The 24,249-nt window shown below is 38.2% G+C and overlaps 2 protein-coding genes across 5 annotated transcripts; both read right to left on the reverse strand.

The window, feature by feature from the left end:
- Positions 1–620: 620 nt before the first annotated feature.
- Positions 621–15,727, reverse strand: LOC122994581 (phosphatidylinositol 4-phosphate 5-kinase type-1 gamma-like). Of its 4 annotated transcripts, none has more exons than XM_044369331.1 (18): positions 15,290–15,727; positions 11,738–11,766; positions 11,429–11,518; positions 11,065–11,195; positions 10,829–10,946; positions 8,959–9,111; positions 8,052–8,351; positions 7,733–7,941; positions 7,339–7,422; positions 6,574–6,622; positions 6,289–6,373; positions 5,957–6,130; positions 4,967–5,123; positions 4,788–4,856; positions 4,136–4,703; positions 3,429–3,503; positions 2,165–2,245; positions 621–2,050 (listed from the first exon to the last, which is right to left on the reverse strand). In XM_044369331.1, exons 1-18 carry the CDS (start codon positions 15,381–15,383, stop codon positions 2,048–2,050), a joined length of 2,469 nt encoding a protein of 822 aa, XP_044225266.1. In that variant the 5' UTR covers positions 15,384–15,727; the 3' UTR covers positions 621–2,047. The 4 variants fall into 4 exon arrangements, with proteins under 4 accessions (XP_044225266.1, XP_044225265.1, XP_044225268.1 ...); XM_044369330.1 differs by having other exon boundaries at positions 2,165–2,248; XM_044369333.1 differs by lacking the exon at positions 3,429–3,503.
- Positions 15,728–16,868: 1,141 nt separating this feature from the next.
- Positions 16,869–22,953, reverse strand: LOC122994272 (phospholipid hydroperoxide glutathione peroxidase-like). The gene is made up of 7 exons (XM_044368872.1): positions 22,841–22,953; positions 21,660–21,754; positions 21,395–21,539; positions 20,836–20,987; positions 19,066–19,090; positions 18,873–18,932; positions 16,869–17,370 (listed from the first exon to the last, which is right to left on the reverse strand). Exons 1-7 carry the CDS (start codon positions 22,907–22,909, stop codon positions 17,338–17,340), a joined length of 579 nt encoding a protein of 192 aa, XP_044224807.1. The 5' UTR covers positions 22,910–22,953; the 3' UTR covers positions 16,869–17,337.
- Positions 22,954–24,249: the final 1,296 nt, after the last annotated feature.

Here is a 24,249-nt window from a genome sequence, read left to right on the forward strand (position 1 = left end):
CTCTCTCCCCTGTGTGTGTGTGTGTGTGTGTGTGTGTGTGTGTGTGTGTATACAGAAAAAGAAAGAATACGTGTTACTGCATATAGCCAACTAAGGTCCCAATAGGCTGATTTGTTTGAATCCATATTGATCTCCTGGTCTGTTTTATTCCAGTTTATTTTTAGCAGCAAAGCCTGCACAGAAAAAAAATCACCAGTCCCAGTGAAGCAATAGATTTCACATCATTATGTTAGTGTGCATTAAAATACCAGTGTGATGTGGAGGGGTGTGTTATGCCTATGAAGACTTTTAATATGTGGTCCACCAGGAAACACTAGAAAATGAATTATGGTCAACAGGCAGCTCATACGATTGCATACATCTTTGTTCAATTTAATTTTACAGTGCAACAAAGAGTCTTAAATTTTCTGGTAAACCAAAATACTGGATGAGATTCCAGTCAGGATGTGGCAGGACTGAGAAATGTCCTTTCTGAGACATTCTGGTGCCATCTAGTGGGCTAATTATGCAAATTACCTCTTACAATCGAGAACCTGAAAGATTTTTTTTTCTTTGCTGCTCATTGGTGAACCAGAATGTTTTAGAAAAAAATACTAAAATCCACCAAAGTATTTTTTTTTACACAATATAATCTTTATTTTCTTTTACACAGTGATCAGCTACAAACACTGTTGCTTACAAACAGGCAGGTTAACTTCAGCAGACTCAAATAATACGGTAATATGTTACAGCAGGGCTTATCGACACAGTCAAGAAGTCTAATTATGGTCTGTCCTGCTGTAACAAGTATCACTAGGTATGGAAGAAGAAAGGTACTGTCTGCAGCAACTGTAGATTTATTTTCCTATTAGCCTGCGATACACAGGTCCTGTATAGTAAGTTATTTCAATTTAATTCAATATATCTGGGACATTTAATTTCTCTCACACAGCCAACATGCTTTCAGCTGGTGGCAGACTTGCATGGTCAATAACAAATGGAAGTTACACCTTTTGACAATGTGACAAATAAGCAGGACAAAAAAAAAAAAAAAAAATTACGTCTCCCAATCACACATAGAGACATAAGGGCACACACAGTTTATCTACAATTTACAAAAGATAACTGAAGTCATTTTTCTTTCATTTCTTTGTTCTAAATCCTGAAAAAGTGTAAATGCATGGCTGCTAAATTTTTTTACTCTGCTTCAAAGATTTGGTATTTACTCACAATAAAATATACTGTATGTAAATGTATATTTTTTTTTAAATGTTTTTTTTTTTTTCAATGAAGTGACCGAAATATTCAAAACAGTTATGAAAATGAGTTAGTCAGTAAGGCATTTTGAACACAACCATTCACTGTCAGATTAAAGTTTCATAAGTGGACCACCACACGCCACAACAGAACACTGTGCATACACAGCACACAAAACAATAACTGTTGTGTGTTTTCAAACTATAATTGATGACAAAAATATTAAAAAATGTACAATTTTCAAAAGACCTCAGCCACATGTACATTGATAAGGTGCTAAAAATAAAATTATATACAGTCTCAACGTGCCCCTAGCAAAAAAAATAAATGTGTTACATGTATGTCCATATTGCATAGCCAGAGCTGGCACAGTGCAGCTGACTCATGAACACTAAAAACCCAGCATGGCTGCAACCATACGTGACTTTTTTTTTTTTTTTGCTAAACAACCAAATTCATTCACAGCGCCATTCAGCTGATTGTACCATGTTTTAGTTTATTTTCAGCTTGAGGCCATTCAGATGTATGCTTTATGATTTTTTGTTTGCATAATATTTCTGTGCATGTATGTGCCTGTATGCATGTGTGTATTTCTTGTATATTTGAACACTCTTAAGTTAATTCCTCTGTGGGTGTTTTTCTGTTTCTATGTTACAGTTGACAAAGCAAGCTTCCACATGCAGCTTGAGCGACCAGCATCAAACAGTATCATTAAATCTTCATAGTATCCTGGTGGCTTTAAAGAACCTCACAGCTTCTGTATGTGCAGACAGCCTCTGTCTCCACCCATCACTGCTGTCTCCACTGTGAGTTACTGAAAGAGAGAGCAGAGAGAGAAAAAAGGAGGGAGAGACATAGAGGATGAGTAGGATGAACACTAATATATACACTAATCTCTGCTTTGTAATTTAATGACAAATACACTTACTGTCTCACTCTCCCCAGAGCCCCTTCTGGACTCCGAGCCAGAGTGCAGAGGAGAGTACACCCAGCCCCGATCCTCCTGATTCTGCTGATACCAAATCCATCCAGGAGTTGGGAAAGATAACACATAGCCAGATCATTTCTAAAGACATTCTCAAGACATTGATTAGTTTAAAGCTGCACTGTGCAGTTTTGTATGGTGGGGGCTCCAAACAGCCGCCAAACAAATTTCTTAACACTTAAAGTGCTCACTGTTAGTCTGTGATTGCTTCCTCCTGGTTGGAGAAACATTTGCTTTTTGACTGTTATCACCTCCTCCATGTGGAGAGATGTCTAGTTGTCTACAATTTAATTTAGAGAAAAAAGGCAAATCTACAGGGTCTCTGTTAGAAAGGATGATATGATATTCTGGCTAAGATAGGTGTAATTTCATTTTAAATTCCCTGAAAACAGAATTTCTCGATAAGTTTCTTACCATAAGCGAATGTATCTCAAAACAACACATAATTTTCTGCCAAAGTCTAAAACATTTGTGATTATTTTGTATCAGAGATTTCTGTATTTGTGTTTTTGTCCTTTCTTTTCTAACTAGCTTGAAGTGGGTGGGACTCGGTTAGAAATAAGTGATGTCACATACTTCCATGCATCGATCAGAGTTAGCAAGATTTGTATCAAAATGAGTTTTTGACTCTTAATAAATACTTTTTCTTCCAAAATTTTACTTCATTGTGGTGTATTGTCATGAATATTTACTTTTATAGACAAATACTTTATATTTGAAATCAACATTTCAGGGGCTTTAAAAAAATGCACCAAGTGCAGCTTTAATAAACAGATGATTTTCAAGATTTCATTCTAGCAAAGCATAGACACTAATGAGCTTCGTCAGCTCCTCGGTACTACCTGAGTGCTACCGGGCAGAAGCTTGTGACATTACTAAAAGCACAAAGCCGATACAAGCTACAGTTAACTAACTGCAAATCCAATATTCTCAAACATTTAAATTACTGTTTACTAGAAACATAAAGATGCATGCTCCATTTAAATGCACAAGATGGCCCTTCAGAAGCTGTAGTTTTCACTCCTGCCTTTTTCAGGCTTTAACACTAATCAAGTCACATTAAAAAGACATGTCTTAATTACTTCTGAAGATCCATAAGCTGCTGTGTTTGTGACAGCCCCAACAGAACAGCTACCAGCAATGTGATGATACATGGAAACATCTCCTAGCATGACAAATGACTCTAACTACCTCAGTGGTGACTTACATTGTAACTTGAGCTAGAGTTTAGCTTACGACGGCCAAGAACTGGAGAGTACACCCAATATCTGCCATCTGCATACTGATGGATGGACACACACACACACACACACAACACACAAACAAATGCTTATGATGTGTAAACAGGAAAATAAAGGGAATTGAATTAATCATCACAGAACGGAAGAGAGAGACGAGTGAAGATGTGAGACGATAGAAGCTGTTTTATAATAGAGGAGAGAAAGGAAGGAAAGTGGAAAACGAATGCAATAATGTCATAAAAAACACACACACACACACAAAAGAGAGAATTATGGAGAGCTGTACATGACATTGATGGGGCACATGAATGCAGATTGACAGATATAAATACATCATGCTGTGCGGGAAAGAAAACTCCGGTGTTTTTGCTGATACATTCAAAAGCATGAACTACGACTGGTGGCAGCCTCGTGCTCCAGAAAAAAAGCGTTTCGGACAGTGAGAGCAACTCCCAGAAGTACGTGCACACTGCAACACACACCCTCACCCCTCACCATCATAACTCTACAATGCTGTCCTGACTGGGCCACTGCAGGAGACCCAGCAAATCAAAGACAAACAGAAGAAAAATGATTTTTACCCTCTGGAAGAGCACTATCGTGTTATGGTTTGTTTCACTGCTTTGAAAGTAGCTTATTATGACACTGAATGATAATGACAATAGGGACTTACAAAATAGATGTCGGAAACCTGCACCTCCCCTTCCAATGAGTTGTGGCTGCTGGACACAGAGAGCTGATTGCACGACGTACGCAGCGCCTGCTGGGGCACCTGAGGGCTTGGAGGGTGGGAGGAGGGAGGGGTCGAGGGGAGATGGTGAAAGGAGCTCTGGGTGGAGGACTGAGGGAAGGCGGGGCAGATGGGGGTAAATGCTGAAGCACTAGCGAGGGTGGTGGCGTTACGAGCTGACGAGGCTGTCGAAGTGGAAAGTGTGGATTTTGCGGATGAGTGAGAGATTGTAGAAGAGAGGGTGGAAGATTGAGCGGCTGTGGGAGAGGTGAGGGGTTTGGTGGACGGACGGATGGATGAAGCAAGTGTGGAGGATGACTGGCAAGCTGACTGAGCTGTGGAGGAGGAAGATACAAAGGAAGGAGGAAGGGTGGAGGAGGAATGTGCTGAGGATTGACTAATAGAGGGACGGGAGGATGAAGAAATGACACGCGGCGGACGCTGAGGGGACAGGTGGCTGGGAGAGATCTTTTCTGTCATCTGTGTGAGCTCCGTGCTCTTTGGGATTTTACTGTATGAAGCAATACAAAGAACAGAGTCAAAATATTGTTACATAGACATTATACTAGTATGCTATCCCTTTATGTGTGTGTACCTGAGTTCCACCTCCACTGTTATGGTCTCCTGCTTTTTCTCATGAACCTCAACTACTTCTTTTTGAGACCTGGAAGTACACAGGACAATACAGGGTGTGGTATCAGTGGGGGAGAGTGGATATTGACAGAATATTGTCAATATAGATTAGATATGTCATTAATTCACAGTTATTCTCACCTGGCCACATTTGGGGAGTGCATCTGTCTCCTGTAGCGTGGGTGCTCTGGTGTATCGAAGGGGGTGGTGGGTAGGGAGTTGTTAGAGGAGAGCGTGGTAGCGATAGATGCTGTGGTAGCATCTTCAAAGGAAGGAGGAGTGCAGGGTGGCTCTCTCCCTGATTGGCATCATTAACAAATATATATATAAAGAGATCATTAAGGCACGAGCAAGAGAGGTGAAAATACACTAACAAAATAATTAACAGAGCTTAATTGCTTTAGCAAAATCCTGCATGTTGCAATTAAATATATTCTTTTTAAAAAGTATGACGTTATGCATATCTATTCTTGATTGTTTAAAGTTTTACTGCCGCTTAGATTTTGTTGGCATCTGCTGCTGTTCTGATATTTCTCCAAAGACATTAATAAAAGGTTCATTTTATCTCATTTAAACAGAAAATGGAATACTCAACTGAGAAAATTGAAGCTATTTATGTACCAAGGTCTGAAAGACATAATTTATCAAGAGAAAACCATTGACTATTCTTTCTTTTTTTTTTTTTTTTTTTACAATTTTATTCAAGCATCGTGTTGCATAGTATGGCTGCAACTAGCAATTATCAATCTGCTGATTATTTTCTTGATTAATCAATTAACCGTTTTGTCTACGAAATGTCAGAAAATAGAGAAAAATACCAGTTATAGGTTCTTCTTCTTTTGTCTGATCAGCTGTCCAAAATTCTAACAGATCAGATCAATTTTCTGTCGATCGACTAATTGTTGCAGCACTGTTGCATAGACATTTCTAAACACTTATATATACATTTATAAACACTGACGATGGCTAGTGCCAACTTGTCCATATAATCTTGCACTAATGGGTTCATGTGTTTGATATTAAACATCCCATTTTTACATGGAATTAAATAAGACAAAGCTTTAATGACCCCCGTGGGCAACATATTGTCATGGCTGTATATCACTGGGAAGTAAGACCTAGAAGACCTACCATTGTCCTCAAACATGGCAAAGCTGTGAGCTCCTCGTAGGTTCTCCAAGTTGTCCAGGTTTTCCTGCCTCTCGTCTGTCAGTGAGGGACGCTGCCCAGCTGAACCCGCTCCACCAGCACTGGACTTGGATGAGAGAGCTCCTCGCCCCCTCTTAGATGGAGACGATCGCAATGCTGTGAAAGTAGTTGATGGTTACTTGGACTTTCATTCCAAAAAGGAAGATATCCCAAAATTTTTGCAGAAGAAAATCTAGTATTCCCTTATTGGAATTGTTATCATCAAATACAAAACACAATCAAAGTATATGTCTCATGCACATTTGTAAACTCACAGCAGCTCTTCTTGAAGACAATGGTGCTACAGAATTTGTAAAACCTTTCAGCATAGAAACCAGGTCTGTGAACTGACACTGTGTCCTGTGAGAGTAGAGGTGGGCGTAGTTAAAGAAAAAGAGATTGAGACATTTTTCATACACAGTGACAAATCAATGTTTTTATGTGCATTACATACAATATATAGAAAAGAAATAAATCAAAGAGATCAAATTTGACATGATTTAGTAAGGTTTATTTGCTTGGATACAGACTGTCACGTAATCGTTATGAAAGCTACTCACCCCATCATGGATGAGGGACTTCCAACTGTGCTCCAGTTTCTTTATCATTCTGTCAGACAAGGCAATTAAATAATTTAGTTCAACTTATTCAATGATTTACTGTGCTTACCTGGCAACTCAGGACTGAATCAGTGGCTAGAATCCTACTTACAATGTTGATGTGCATTTTAAGATCGGTGTATGTCTACACACCTGTCCTGACAATAGCTGTTATGCGTGTCCTCCATTTGTTCTTATATAGAGGACAGTGTGACATGTCTGGGATTATTTTTACTTCATGATTTCTTTCCATTATTTACAGTAATATTCCTAACAGCCACATTTTGTCTGGATTAATGTCAGTCTGAGCCTAATGCCTTCCTGACTTTGAAGCCAGAGAAAAATCCAATTTTTTTCCTGTCCTGAGGTGTCCGATGAAAGACAGACTGGTATGACAAATGTAACATTAAACAGTGCACCTGATTGAAGGTAGTAGAGATTAAAGGTGATATGTCCAGCATTTATAACACCAATATTAATCATTATCAAATTCATTGTGATAACTTGGTCAGGTCAATTGATAGAAAAGGAACCCCGCAGTACCTCCCAGAAAATATGACCTAATGGCACATTCTCTAAAATGCAACGTAGAGGCTGATAATACTCTTCCAGTTGGTTTTGTGTCATAAATGTTAGACAAATGTCTCAAAGTTAATGTTTTGAATTATCAGCATTACATGACACACATTTACAGCACCTTTAAATACTGGAGTTTTCGATCCCTACCTGTAGGACTGCAGAATGTCAATGATTCCAATGAACAGCAGGAGGCGCTCTCCTTTACTTCCCACAGCTGGAATACCACCCATACTGCAGACAGAGAAGAAGTTACATTGTGTAGATTCAATGGAGAAAGCTCTAGCTGCAGTCTTGCAGAGTCACCCTTACCCTACATGACACAACCACTTTATTACACAACACACTGCCCTGATGTTGTCACTCGACATGTTAAACGACACGCCCTTCCGACCCCTAACTCTCCCTCCTCATGCCTAAACCTAACCAAGTGGGTGTGTCATGTAGTAAAGTTAGTGTGTCGTGTAGATACTGCTGCAGCTTCAACTGGATATAGTTGATTCAATGTAACGGTTAGGGCAACCATTATGAAATGGTGACTTACGTGTCATCATGATCCAGAGTGTCCCTGCATGTGGAGCCTCCCTGTATAGACTCCATTGCGGTGGAATACAAGGCTCTCTGAGCTGCGGGCTTCTTTTCATCCCCACCGCCTGCAGGTGAGCCCTGGGACTGATGCTCTCTCTCAGCTTGTGTCTTGTTGTGGATCCCAAGCAGCAAACTGTAGTCCATGATCTTAAAACTCTCCAGCACCTGACATGAAACACACATATAATACAGGAAAATGTATGGAATATAGATTTTTTATCTAATATCTTTTATCTATTCTTTCTTTCATCTTATCCCTCCTCTCTCTTTCTTACCAGACAGTCTCTTTGCAGGGTTTTGACCAGAGCGCTGTATGTGTCCTGGTCCAGAGTGAGGCCCTCGGGAATATCACTCAGAAAGTCCAGGTCTTTAAAAGTGGGTTTGGACTTCTCCCGCTCCTTCTTGGATGCTCGCCTCTTGTAAGTGGAGCCTTTCAAGTCAAACTTGAGGTGCATGCGTACAGAGCGCGGTAAAATATTGTTCATCACAACAACTCGGATGTTTTTGCCCCCACACTGGACGCAGTAGAGGCCAAAGAACTTTGGCAGCAAAGTTCGAGGGTTCTGGTTCAAGTTCTGGAGAAGGGTAGATGCAGGTTGCAGATGCAGGAAAGGAAACAGGAAGGAGAGGGAGAAATAAAGGAGAAAATACATTTTATTATTGGCGATAAGGCATGTAGTCTATGTGTTTCAGCCTCAGTACCATGCACCTGTCAGACAGCGTGACATATCCACGGGCCTCAGCCCATACTTGTGTGTCTCTACTGTTTAGCCTGTTAAGGAGTACTTAGCCCAGGTCTCAGTCAGGTACAACCTCTCTGCTCTTATCTATTACAAAGCCACTGGTTGGCGTCACTGCTGACCGGGGCCAACACCGGGGGGTAGGATAAAGAGGATAAAGATGACTAGAAGCTGCTGCATTACTCTTAAGCATGCGCTCCTGCACACAAACACCCACCACCACAAACCCAAATCTCTGAATACACAGACTATTACAAACCAAGTGGCTTTAGTTTCCCACTTCCTCTCAGGTACAGTATGGTAATTCAGAAGAAAATTAAACATTTGCTGCAGATAAAAATTAACCTTCTTAATTACTAATTCTCCACACTTGTTGGCTGTGTTTTAACTCTTTATACTCAATATTAATAGTGTGAAACTAGGGGGCTTTGGTTTGACTTACCATATAGTATCCAGGAAGCAGTTTCTGCAGAAACTCTGCCTCCTTATGCATGACAGTTTTGATGATGAACTCATCATCACGGGTTACGTAGAATATGGAGCCACTAGCTCCCGGATTCGTCAGTTCAATCAGTGGCTCATTACATAGAGAATACTAGACAGGGACACAGAGGAACAAACATAGATCAAAATTTACACTGGGGTCTTGCTTTAAGTCTGACAATCTGATCCAAAAGCTCTGAAAAGAGTGTTTTAACATACAACAGCCACATGAACAGAATTAATGTTTTTCAGCTTATTCTTCCTATGTTAAAGGAATAGTCTGAACTTCTGGCAAAGAAGGTAAATGTTTCATCCAAATTTGTACTTTGTAGTTCATCTGTTGATCTCACTGTTAATGCTGGATCCAAGCAAGGCATCGGATGAATTCATATACCCACTCAGATGGCATTGCTCATCCACAGCAAGTGCAAGTGTGTATACATTACTTTGTGCGTGTGGGTGAGAAGGATTACACATCTACTACTAGCAGTGTAAACTGTGCATTATGACATTTACACCTTTTAGTGTTAGTAACTCCAGTGATGATACTTTCGCCTACTTCATGCTGGTGTCCAACACCATGTGCACTAGCAGCATTTGAAACATAACTCATAACACATCATCTTATAAGCATCAGTCATATCTATCAATTTGAATGATGAATTGAGCTGTTAGATTTTGCTATGTTCCCATATGATGATGAGTGAGAGAAACGCACTTTTTGTGGTTTAATTTGTCTAATATTGTGATAAAAATCTCTATGGTTTAGTCAACATCCAAAAATACCACAAACAAACACAAGCTGACACAAACACAATCTACTCTCTGATTGTCTGCTGCCACTACTTGGAGTTTAAAAAAGAAAGCTTTAGTCTGCTAATCTCCCTCTGGCACAGGCAGAATGTGAGCTTCAACGTGCTGTATGTCACTGCATGTGTGTGTGTGTGTGTGTATGCCCTCAGATGTGAACTTTGCAAAGGCATGTGCAACAGCGTGTGCATGGTTTTGTGTTTAATGTTCATCCTAACATCAGCAGGGGTCTGATGTGGCAGAGAGCATGTATTCTTTGATAACTCCCCTGATCATCAGTCAAAAGCTATCAGAGGGAACTTCACACAAATCTATATTTAGCCCATGTTAGGTATCCTACAGTGTGATTTATTACACTGCTATCAAATGAAAGCTAATAAGCAGGTGGAAGAAAAATAATAGATTTTTAAGATTTTTATTCTGAATAAATGTATAAAACTTTCCAAAAACCTGTTTTTGCTTTGTCATTGTGAAGTACTGTGTGTAGACTGAGGAGAAAAAAATTTTTAAGATGAGTCTGAAACATCAACAAAATATAGAAAACTTGAACGGGTCTGAAAACCTTCCATATACACTGTAAATGGGTATTGCTGTTTGTAGAAACAATTATTATTGATGTTTTTTTTGTTACTTTGTCTTTTCTACATTTAATAGATCACACAGTGTTGTTGATCCAGTATACATAGAAAATGTGATGCTTTTATTACTTTTATATACTTTCTATTACTAGATCTTTCTTTCTGCTGATCATAGGGAAGGAAATTGTGATGAAATATTATTACTTGTAGATAATAACTGTTTAAAATTTGCCTCAATTTGCCTTCTAGTACAGTTCCATATAATAAAAACTAACTAATATGTTTGCAGCAGTTAGTTAACCATTACATCTCCTGAAGCAAATAATGGACAGTTATGTTTACGTATGGAATTATGATTCTGTACATAAAGGCAAACATTTTAGTTTTAGCTGCACAAAACACTCCATGCACCATGGCTCATTAGAGAAAATCATATCTCACCAAGTAGTCATCTGGTCGGATCCCGAACAGCTCCCGGAAGTAACGAAAGGCCACAGGGGCGTAAGTTTTAAACCTGAAGTCTGGAAAGTGGTGGGCCGGAGTGAGGTTACTGCCCTCACTGTTTGGAGCAAGGCGGGACCAGCAGGAAGAGGAGGATGAAAATAATTGTATTAGATACTTCCCACACACATATGCACATGCAGTACACATACACGTCCACTCATAGAAAAACCCACTTGGGAAAGAAGATGCTTTCGACCACATAGAAGTCCTGCATCAGCACATCTCTCTCGGGCTTGGAGCTGAGGTTACCAACAGTATACCCAATACCCAGCTGGATGGCTCCTTTTAAGGCAGAGGAGGTGGTCTGGAGGCGGCGGAGAAAAGAACAACAGGGTGAGGTGTGGGTGGAAAGTAGTTGATGAAATCGTCAGGCCAAGCAAATGTACAAACAGTACTTGAGATACACAGTATACACTGGCTTCACACAGTGAGAAAAGGAGGAAAGTGACAACAACCAGAGAGCAAGAGAGTATGAAGATAGCATAAAGAGAAAGAGAAATAGAGAAAAGTAGAAGTATGTGAAGAGGAAAAGCCAACCTTCTTGTATGTTGTCTCTCCTGAGGCATCTACTCTCCTGTGGCCAATCTTCTTCTCATGAGCTGCACCCGCTCCGAATGGGGACGGCATCTGTCAGGACAGAAAGAGGAAATGTAAATTTACTGTATATGTTATATACTGTAGATATGTACTGTACATTGTCCCATCAGAGGTCACATGAAACTGAACCATACAGCAAACCAAAACACAAACACGGAAAGTGAGAAGGATGAAATAAAAGGTAAGACAAGAAGAAAACAACTGAGACAGGTGAGACAGACAGGTGTATAGTGTATAGTATCCTCTCACCTCTGTTATCTGACCCCTCTTGGCTGGATCTGTAGACAGAGACAGACAGAGAAGGCACAGGAGAAACAGGTTAGGAGGCGTATACATTGGTACATTATTTAGTGTGATTTACTGATTAATGATTTAGCAAGGAATGCCAACTTTGCCATCAGACTCACAATGGGGTTGGGGATCATTACCTATACACTGTAGATTCAAGCCTTTATAGGGAGTTATTAAACATGTCTGACTGACTGTCTGACTGTCTAATTATCCCCAAAGCAGACTGAAACCGCAGGTAACACAAACCAGTAACTTCAGTGGCAAATAAGATGTCCGAGTTGTTCTGCAGGTGCCCTGCCTTCTATTTCATCAGCCAAATGTTTCTGGTTGAAAGTTACATATAGTTGATACAAAGAGGGTACATAGATTAGTGCTTTGCTATAAGTGCTACATGACTGGATACCAAACACAGGTGGTTTCCACTGTGCATGCAGAAATTCAAGCCGTAGTTAGGGCATTCATTATCTTAAGTAGTATTTTTATAGGTCTGCTGAGGAAGATCTTGATATTGAAAGCTCTTGAGAAGCTACTGAATGGGCTTTGTGGAAAGATTTTTTGTAACCTTGTGGTGAGATTATTTTGTCATTTTCATAATTTACTTAGTAGGACTATTGAACTGTGTTTATAATGAGTATTAGTAAATGTATTAGCTATAATGTACAGTCATCCAGATGGAATTTATCGCTCAAATCAGCAAAAAGCCTTTCTCTCTGCAAAGGGTATAGATATACCATCATCTGTATATATAACTTATCAACTTCATTCCATATAAATGATTGGTTAACTCACCAGAAGAAGAGTTCAGTGTCTACAGGTTACCGATTGTTTGATAATCCCGAAACAGAAAAGACATGCAGCAAAAATCCCCAGCTAAACCAAAGTATGACATTAAGCAGTCAGTGTGCAGTCAGGGTTTTCTATTCCTGGATCAGTCAGATTTGTACCAAGAAGGTAAAAACTCTATTGGATTGACTTCCTCCCTAATCTGAGTGCTGTCATTGGCTGAGGTCTCCAGATCACATCGCCAACCAATCACACATAAGGATTAGGAAGAATCTTTCCAACCAACACAAAGGACGCAATTGGACTATGCTTGTATGTGTATGTGTAGAATAGAGGATGAAGGAGCAGTAAAGAAGGAAGTGAACGGGAAATGAGACAGTTCACAGTACTTCACAGTACTACAAACTACTCAGTTTGCATCATTATGCTAAAGTTTAGGTCGTATGAGGGTGAAAGAAGGAAGTGCTTACTGACAAAGTAGGGATAATGAATCTTTAAGCCATGTTAAAGCACACAGCATACTCTGTGGCAGATGTTTCTATCATTAAGGCATGACATAACACAACAATAGTTCATGTACAGTATAATATATACAATGACTTCTCAATGGTGGGTCAGCAAAGGCAAACAAAATCCAAGAATCATACAATTTGAATTGTCAAAAATTCAAACTAACATGCAACATATTTGATTTCAAATCCTGACAACAGTGAGGTAGTATTATCTTCTGGAGCCAAGTACAAGTGTTCCTCTACTCACACTCTTTAATTGCTTTACAAGGGCAACTGCTACACTAAACATTTTAGTTTAGCGTGTTAGTATGCTAACATTTGCTCATTAGTACCAAACACAAAGTGCAGTTGAGGCAGATGGAGTCATTAGTTTTGCAAGTATTTGGTCATACACCAAAGTACTGGACAAATTAAAATTTTGACCTGATGATGACATTAGATCACTGAAAGTGAAGGCATGACCAAAGTTATTACATTTAACCCAGACATTAATGTCTACACCAAACTTCATGGCAACCCATTCAGGGGTTATTGAGACATTTCAGTCAGCGGATCACCAAAGTCAGTAGGATTGATCCTCTGGGGACCATGAATGTCTGTACAAAATTTAATAGTGATCCATCCAATAGTTGTTGAGATATTTCAGTGTGAGAAGAGGTAGCCAGACAAACTGTGCAAAAAGTACATCTAAATTCAACATGCAAATCTACCAACAAAAATGAGCAGCTTCTCATATTTTTTTGTTGTTGCTATTTCTTGTTTGTCCTTTCATGCAGTGACAGGATACACACACGACTGACCACACCTGTAACCTACAGATTAACACTGCATCAAAGCCTGTCAAGCAGAACAATGAGAAGGAGTATCCTGGGGCAGGCACATACACAAAGAGTCTCTGTGGGATTAGGGTCAGACCAGAATAATGTGCCACTGAGCTGCAAGCAACACACAGGACAAACTCACTGTAGCATTTTGTTTACTATGCAAAAAAACAAGCTACCAGTAAGATGGTTTGTTTGAAACATAGAAGTAACTGTGTCAGAGTTAAAACAATTGGGAAATGGACATTTGCTGTAAATGTAAGTGAAATAATTGTGACAATGTTAAAAGAAGTGTGCCTTAAGGCCTGTGTGTGTGTCATAGTAAAGAGGATTAGAGCTCTCCCTTATCAGCTGAGAAAATGGCGGTCTGTTTCTGTGATATTAATGTGACACTAAACACAGGAGTAGAGTTTGATGCCCTGAGGCTCTCCGCACACAAGTATAATCTGGTGGACTTCATGATAATCATGTGTACACAACATGCATATGTATGAACATGCAGATGCAAAGAAAATGTATTGCCCCTCTAAAACTGATTTGCAACATCTGCTTTGCTTCTGTAACATTAGGACATAAATATCATAAACCTGTCATGCATGTAATATTTGTAGCCATCACATCCACAGTGATTCTTGGAATTGATACCACCAGAGGATTAGTGTGTGGTTTACGTTATAATTCCATATCAGATTACATAAGGCACTCTTCAGATTTAGCAGGGAAGAGAAAGAGGGAGACAGAACTATGAAGACTGATAGAGGTTGAGGAGAGGAGCAAAAGGACACCTGACCATGATAAGTGTTTACTACAGTGGCTGATGAACAGCCCATATTGTGCAGGTGTCATACTGTACAAAAGGTACAGCTCCTGCTTATACTGTACATGCAAAAGACTGTGTGTGTGTGTGTGCCCCGCGAGCAAATAGCTGCACACAGGTTAGAAGTAATTATTTGGATGAACATCCCACAGCAGCTGTCTTTACCAGGTCTTTTGGGAATGTGTGTACGCATCCCTGATGTGCACCTTGTATTGGTGCCAGTCTGCAGTGAGACACTGACACTGTGGGTGGGCCATTTACAACAGAGCAGCAGTGACTTGAATCTTGACACTGTTATCTAACAAAGCTCAGTTCAACAGCTCAAATTCCTTTTAACTACGGCTTTTGAGTATCTGCCTTGGCGGAAAACAGCTATATTTTTTTCTGTAGTCTTTTTAGTTAAATTATATTTGCTACATTCACATATGACTGGATGAGCTGCTACTTATATCCAACTTCACATCCCCTGTGCACCTGCTGTCACAGGCAGCTCTGCGCGCCCAAGATGATGGGACTGTATAGCAATTTGTCACTGACCGACAAAAACATATATATTCTAACTGAAAGACATACGCACCGGTGTCCCCCAGGTCAAGCTGTAGACAGAGGCCGGCGGCCGCTTCTTCCCTCGGTATCCCGTCATCCCCGGTTTCCGCAGTCCTCCAGTCCATCTCCCGGACCGCACAGTCGTGTCCTTCCTCAGTGAGAACCAGATGCTGCGGTAGGCGCTTGGGTACAATATAGATATCCTGTCATTTCACCTCCTTCAATATTTACTGGTAAAATCACAGACTACACAACTCAACGAGCGCATATTTGTCGTTGTTGCCAAACGCAGCGAGCCAAGTCACGTTCAGAGCCAGCGGTGCTGATCATCTCTGCGTCATTTCACACGCAACGGCGGGTGAGCGTGCCGGTAGTTACACTATCATCCCACTACAGTAACCGTCGAACCGTTACAACATTATTTCAGGTAATTACAATCATGCACAGTCTATATCCATTATACCTATGGGAGGGAGCAGTCATTTTCACACTTTCACACAAAGCTCATTTACATAAATACATTTGCAACAAGCCAAACCTGCTCTCCTCCTCTCAGCATTTAATGAGAGGGACCATCGGTATAGGAAGGAAGCCCATCGCCCCAAAAAAGAAAAAAAATGTTGAAAAGTTCTTGATGAAAATAAAAAAGGTCTTAATAAAAATAAAATAGGCTGTTCTTGGTAAGCCAAAAATTTGACTTTATATGAGTAAAATATTTCACTTGCAAAGTCTAAATTATGAGATACTGCATTAGAATTATAGCCTAATGACAATTATATGTTGATATATTGACAATTATGGCCTAAGTGACAAAATAAGTCAAAAATGTTCATCTTTTTATTTTGACTGACATATATATTTGCTTAGTAAGTTATCATGAGTGCTATTGTTGCTCCATCTACCTTTTCTTTTCTTACCAGTAGGATAAAGTTAAAGTAATTTACAACCTACACATTTTATGGGTCCATGTTTTCCTGTTCAATTGGTAAACTTTCAATTGATTAAAGTCAATTACTTGCCAACATAACCTGGTCTTTTAGCAGTTCAGTTTAACATGAAAAAATGTGAAATTTGTCTGTATATAGGTAAGCAAACAACCCTAACCCAGTATATGAATATAGTTTTAACAAATAAATAATTTATTTACATATAATTTGGTTTAAATGTACCAATTAAGGGAAGTACTATTTTCCCTACAATTACTACAGTACATAGTTCTTTAAGAAACTTCCTGAGAAACAGTTGGCAAATTATGAAATTACAGATCCACAAAATAAAGCTTCTACAAATGCTTTTAGATAATACAAGATGTAATGAGGTAGGTTTACTGATACCTGGGGTAATATTGAAACTTAATGTGTAATTTAGACTGTTAAGTGTTCCATTACATATTAAAGGTAATAACTAAAGCATTTACTTACCAGCGCTAATTATAGTATGTATCACAATTTGTAAACATTCAAACTTGCATTTTAATTATAAGATATCCAAACAAAAAGGCTATTGCAATAAACAATTTTCATAACATTGAAATAACCAAGCCATGATGTAAGCTGAGCTTTACTGTTGCTCAGATTCCATTATTTTTTATAAGTATCTACAATGGCAGATTAATGTCCAAGACAGTATTTATTTTCCAATGTCATCACATAAGTCATCAGGCCTACTTTTAAATACAATTGACATGTTAAATGCAAATACTATAAATCAGTAGTTTTACAGAAGTCTGTGAAATACTATGACTGAGAAAACTGACATTGACACATGAACAAACTTGTCACTTAACATTCAGAGAGGGCTGGCGTTTGTATCAGTCAAAGGAATGGCTGATTTGAGTTAACAATAAGATGTGAAGGCTCTTTACTTTGGATCACTAGTGAATATCCACTCATATGGTCTTAAAGGGTTTGGTGTGGGTGGGCTCTGGAGGTTAGTTGCACGCAGGGGTCATCAGGCCAGTCCTTCCCAATGTTGGGTTTACAGAAAGGCCGTCACTGGTCCAGATGCACACACACACACCAATAACCTCAAGTCCATAGGAGAGTTCAGGAGTGGAACAAAGACATGGAGATAGTAGGATTACAGGTATGTGGGCAGGTCCTTCTCCACCACCTGCAAAGAGAAATAAATAGAAATTAAATTTTTATAAAGTATAAAGATAGTTTTCTTTCATTCTATATTAAACAAACTATGAAACATAATGCAACAAATTTCAGAATAAACTCAACAGATCAAAAAATGGCAATGTGGAAAATAGAAACAGCTTGATGGTTTCCATAATGAAAACAAGGATAAGCTTTTGGCAAGTTGGACCCAGGATGGATGCAGCTACCTGCTTACAAACTCAAACCAATCACATGTTACCAGTAAACTGTCCTAATATAGTGGTGTATTGGTATTCCTAATATTTTGCCCTCCTCATGTATGTTAATGGAGTGGACAAAATATTAGGAAAACCATTCAACATAATGCATTCCAGTACACAACCATCACCAACAACGACCTTAATAATAAACATAAATCGAGAATTATCAACTTTCTGACGATGTCAACAAAAACTGAAAATGTATAAGCTTCATAAAAGTAGAATTAATGGCAGATACAAATGTATTCTTATTACACAAAAATATAAATGATCTGCAAAATAATCTAAACTAGGAACTGGGTAAGGTAGATATATAGTTTAAATGCAATAAATTATCCTTAAATATAGGCAAAACAAACCTCATTGTTTTGCGCTCCAGAAATCAAAATAATGTTGAACATGTTTGTTTAAAAATAAACAGTCAGGTTATGAAGAGAGTGAAGTCCAACAAATTCATCAGTTCATATTGATGATTTTTTAAACTTTAAAGGCCATATTAATGAAAAAAAACTTTAACCTTATATCAGTCTTTATATGACCCCAATATAAATTACTGTAACGTTATATGGTGCAATACTTTTCCTAGTTATCTTGAGAAATTACAGATTTTACAGAAGAAAGTTATACATGCATATCATGGTCCAAGATAGGTGCTCCCACTGATCCTCTTTTCCACAGCTACACTCTCCTGAAGCTTACTGAATGTAATATCTTTCACAATGCCTGTGTAATGTATAATGTTGTAGATATGCTCAACGACAGACTTTGTGACCTTATTCCGACTTACCTTCCCTCATACATATAAGACTAGAAAAAAAAAGGCATCCTATAAAAGTGTAAGAAACGTAAACTTAAATGTACAAGCTTTAATGTGGTTTGCAGAGGTCCACAGGTGTGGAATGAGCTTGAAAACACTATAAAAAAATGTCACTATCTGTGTCTGTTTTCAAAAATAAAGGTAACAGTTGCTACTAAAATATGTTGAAGCTTGAATCTTTAATACTATCTGCTCAGTGTCTGGGCCCCTATTCTCAAGCTTCAGATGGCTCATCAGGGTGTCCAATTTCACATATCCCTTTATGTCTTATACGATTATATTTGTATTTTAACTGATTTGTGAATAAATTGAAAATGAACGTTTTGAGTAAATAACTAGCAGGACACTATTGTATCTGCCAACATAATCTGAAAAGTGCTGCATTTCACAACAATGAGAAATATTCCCGAAAGCACAGTGAAAGCCACTTACGCTAGGATCATCTGTTGGGCCGTATCTCTTCACCACCTGTCCTTCTCTATTTATAAGGAACTGTTGAGGAATAAGATGTGAAAATATTGGCACATGTATTCTTCATGCAGTTGTGGCAATATAATTATTAAAAGGAAAACTGACTGACAATGCCTCTTAAAAAGGAATAGTGCCAATTATATTAGAAAATTACCTTTGTGAAGTTCCATTTGATGTTACTGTGAAGAGAGAGAGAGAAAAAAAAATAAGACAATCTGTAGTATGATACTGATATAGTAGCATTTAGTACTTACAGAACTTTAATTGTCCTTTTAACACAGGCTCACTGTTCACTGTTTTACACTGGTTCTATGTTGTGGAACAGCCTTCTGCTAATACATCCAGCTGTTAAAAATGTGTTGATGTGTTTTTAGATTACAGGATTTTATTGTTTGGTTTAGGGTGTTGGAAAAAAGTGTTTTCACTAGTGGTGTAACGGAACATAGTTGAGCCGTGATCTCTATGGATCGCCACCCAAAGTAAACAAACTGCTGTAAGTACAAGTCATGGACAACAGTGTGTCACTGGGATTTTGAAAAGCAACAACCAAATCAGCATCCAATGGATCCAAAGTGACATCTGCAAGTGTGTGCATGTTTACATGCCGGTTCATGTGCTGCAGCTGAGCAGCTAATTAGCTATCAAGCTGCTAACTGACATTCATGGTGCACTTTTCCCAGGTGAATGTTTGTTTGGTGGTCGTTCAACAAGCTGAGCTGCAGAACAAGACGTGTGTTCATGTTTGTAAGTTATCATCAAGTTTTGATGACATGGCCTCAGGCTATTGTTTCATTCACTACCACATTTAAAGGAAGACGGTACCATGTTGCTAATTAATTAATTTAACAATTGAGTATTGAATATTTTATATGTTTTAAGATTTTATTTAAACATTGGACATCTTGTATGTTGTTTTCATTTAACATCATGGGCAAAAGTTCCTTGTTTTAAGTGTTTTACAGGATAAATGGAAAATAAAGTTACATTTGCCCCCCTACCCCCTCTTTTTTTTCTGCCTGATCCAAAAAATGATCCGATCTGTGACTCAAATTCATAATACGCTCCCAACCGTGTGTTCTGTGATCAGTTGCACCCCTAGTTTTCACTTTAACATGTTATCCCTTGGATTTTGTTTTTGCATCTGTAATCCATAAATAAATAAGATCATCAGTGACCATGATAGCATGGTCAATGCTATGGGGGAAAAAAAAGATTGTTTTGAAACCACAGCCAAAGCAAAGTAGAAACAAAAAGGAAGAAAGTGAAGTGACAAATGAAGTAATAGAAACTAAACAGGATGTGTGTTACACACAATGCAACCTTCCCATTCCAGGATTCACCCAATTACATGTATGGTCAGAACAGCCTTGTACCCCATCAGGACAACACGATGTGAAAAATGTACCTTCATTCTTCCTGAATTCTAAACAAAAGAGGTATTTTAAATAGTTCTAAATAAGATAAAATATAATAAAAACTTATTTATACTTAGCATCTTCTTGGCATTACAGTTTTGAAATGTAACCACCTGCTACTGCTTTCTGTTTTTTTTTCCCAAATCTGGTATCCTGTTTTTGTAGTTTTGGCCACCATTCCTATCAGTTATGGTTACATTTAAATCACTAACTTAGATGCTGAGATATAAAAGGACATGGCGACTCTCAGCTTCACAAGACTTGACAAAACATTCAAAGTTAGAATATACTAAAATGAAATTTGTAATTAAATTTTCTAGAGAACATGCCACATAAGAAGTAGGACCTAATATATTCTATAAATTTCTAACCAATGATTGACTACTCAACTCGAAGGAAAAACACCTGACTGTTTCATTCATGTTCCACTCAGGGCTCTCACTCATTTTTTGTGTACAATGTCATGAACTTTTTCGTTTAATTGGTGGGATAAATACACAATAACTTACTTTCCCAGAAGTCCCTTGCCTTTAGGCTGAGCCTTCATCCACTTCCACAGAGGGTGAGCATTGTCTCCATTCACCTCAATCTTACTGAAGAGGTCAAACTCTGCATTGTAACCCTTTGCAAACTCTTTAATCTCTGCGTCAGTCCCCGGCTCCTGGATAACACACAAAAAAAATTCAAGTTAGAAAACTGGAAATATAGGTATTGCTACTTACCTGATAACTGGCACCACTGTAATTAACATACAAGTTGTGCTAAAGCTGAGAATATATATTGTTTATATACTATGTGTTGCATGGGGTTATGTTACCAAAATCTTGGGAGTTATGAGTACAACAACTATCCAGGAATATATCTAAAATATGCCACAATCCAACTTGCATGCTTGTGTGCAAAAAATGAATTATTTTAACAATTGCCTTCCCTTTATTTAAAATTAAGAACAGTGAGATGGAGGGAAGGTTTAGAATGTACTTGTTGTACAGCAGTAATGGCAACAACACACTTGTGATACTGCACAAAAACAAACACAGCTGTTATCATCAGGTTATTTTAAGTTACCTGTCCTCCAAATTGGTTGCATGGGAAGCCCATGATGCGTAAACCTTTCTCAGCGTAGGAGGCGTGCATTCCCGCTAGCTGAGTGTAGTTTACCTTGGTCTTTCCTCATTTAGAGGCTACATTTACGATGATGCAGACATACCCTCTGGCAGAGAAAATCAGAATGAAACAGACATCAGACAGAAAAAAAAAAAAAAAAAATCTACAAAATACTTCTTCCAAATTTATGTGTAATTTTAATTTGAGAGGATACATATATATTTACTTGTATTTTTCAAGAGACACCTCGTTGCCATCAATATCCTTGGCAGAGAACTCATAGATTGACTTGGCACTCTGCCAATCAGTCACCTGTGCACACTGCATAGAGGTAAAGAACAGAAATTGCAGGTGAATGTTTGATGGATTAAGATTGCTGAAGATAGAGGGCTAAGGTCCATGAAAACAAACCAAAGAGCAAAAGTATGCTCCACCCCAAAGAAAGAAAAAAAAAGATGAATCAGATAAACTGGGGGAAAAAACAAGGAAGTTAACCGTTGCTCTTATTACTCAGTGCACTTTGTCATGATTCATGCCCACACCCTTAACCCCACACAAAGGACAGGTTTAGGATGGAAAAAACACACAAAAAGTGATATGCAGCAGATTACAAGTAATCGATTTAGTGGATCTGATAGTTCATGTTAAGCGAATGGTGACTTGCTGCACCTTACTTATTGGCTAAAAAAAAAATAGGAAATGAAAGGCTAATACGTAATCTGTTTTAACATTACGTAACATAGCAGATTTTTAACGTGAGAGATAAAGTGTAAAATAAAAAAAATTATTTAATAAAAGTAAAAGGAAAATAATCAAAATTAAATAACAGACACATAAGAATCAGAAATATACAACCAAAACAAGGAAACAGATAGTAAAGATGTTGTTTGTGAGGAAAGCATGTGTTGTTAACAGCAATTTAAAAAATTAAAAACCAAACATTAACATTAAAGCGCCAGTACAACTGTGTTAATTGTAGATTGGTTTTGTAGATTATTATCAGCAACTTTAGCGGGACCTTTATCCATTATACTAACGCTAACGTTACCGCACAGCCAGCTCCGTCAGTCACATTGACGGAGCAGAAAAGCCCAGAAATTTAACTTGAGTTTGCTGACTCTAACTTGAAGCCTGAAACGTTATTAAAATACCACCGTAAAACGTTTGACGCCCATAATGGTGGCCATTATGCCTCAGTCTTTGGCGCATTTCAAGCTAACGTTATTTGAAAGAAGACGAGCTGCATCGACATCGGACCCATTTCTGCGTTGCACCTCATTTAAAAATAGAAATCTCAGAGCTGACCTACATGTTGTTCAGCGAGTAGACAGCAGTAGACAGATGAATGGTTTTAATGACAGCACACGTGAACAGGTAGAAATGTATAATCGTATTTTATGTACTTACCATGGCTCTCAGGTGTCCTCTGCTCCCCACCAGTCCCAACAGCACTGCACTTGGTCTCAAGAGCCACATGCTGGTCACGCTGACGTCACTTTCACGTGACCAGTAAGCCTCGCCCACTAGCGGGAAGCTCAGCACTGCTTACGTGCACCTGCAATCACCTCTTTAATTATATCAATCACATTTTCCTTTCAAATCATTAACAGTGATTTGGTATTGAACAACCTGATACTCCTGGCGAAAACCCCCTTTTTTCCTGATTTTAGAAGGGACTTTGTGGACAATCATCTCAGTGCTTTGAGACTAAGAAAACATGCAAAGTCTCTCCTCACAGTTTATGAAGAACTGAAAATATATAATAGAGCAACTATGGAAGAGTGCAGACTTATTATTATTATTATTTTTAAATAATTTGTTTTAAATATATATTTATTTTCTATTATTATATTATTGCACTCGTCCTCATTGGAAAAAAATCAGAATCTATGAATGCAAATGTTTGTATGTAAACGTCCATAAAGATAAATCAATAAACAAGACATTCCTTATTTCAATGAAAGATTCATTCTGGGTTTATGAGAGTTTCAAGTTTTCCATGAAGCAGATGAAGGTGAAAACAGCCTGTAGCATCAAACACACATACATGCGTCATTCTGCACAGTGAAGGTCAAACATCCAAGTGAAGTACAAATCTTAATTTATTCATTTTTAATTTATTTATTCATTTGTTATATATATTTTTTGAGCATAGCGGCAACTTGGCAACTTAAAGATCCCTTCCAGACATGTTTTAAGATGTATGTAAAATACACTACTTTGAATAATAATTTGTGTCTGATATGGTTTTTCTGAAAAAAAAAAAGTTAAATTATCTTATTAAAATTCTTAAAATGACATCTGTTCCTTCTCCTTCACTAAATCTTCCAGAATCTAGAAATATGCAAATATATTGAATCTCAAAAGCTTAACTGCTGGACACAAGATGTCTCCTACTTCACTGTAAAGTCATTTCTCAGTATTTGTGCACTGGAGGCTTCAAGTTTCCACATCACACCGGTGTAAGTTTTTTATTGGACCAGAATTGACTTCCAAACTATTTGTGATGTCATAAATCCTACTTGCAGGCCCACCCCTTAAAACAAAGTTGAAAACAGATGAATGTGAAAACAAACTCTGCGCATACATCATTGTGCACAGTGAAGCTTAAACATTCAACATTCAACAAGAGGCAAACACATTTTTGAGTGGAAGGAGATTTAAAACTTTGCTGTTTTCCATTTCAGAAATTAAAAAATTTCTTCTTATTTTTAACTAGACATTTCACAATATCCATTTGCATTTCTTTTAACGCTTAACTATGACGAAGTTCAGTTTATTAATACTTAAGTTACCTTTTTTTTCCCGTTTTTTTT

Source organism: Thunnus albacares, chromosome 12 (genome assembly GCF_914725855.1).
Source record: "Thunnus albacares chromosome 12, fThuAlb1.1, whole genome shotgun sequence".
Taxonomy (NCBI): Eukaryota; Metazoa; Chordata; class Actinopteri; order Scombriformes; family Scombridae; genus Thunnus; species Thunnus albacares.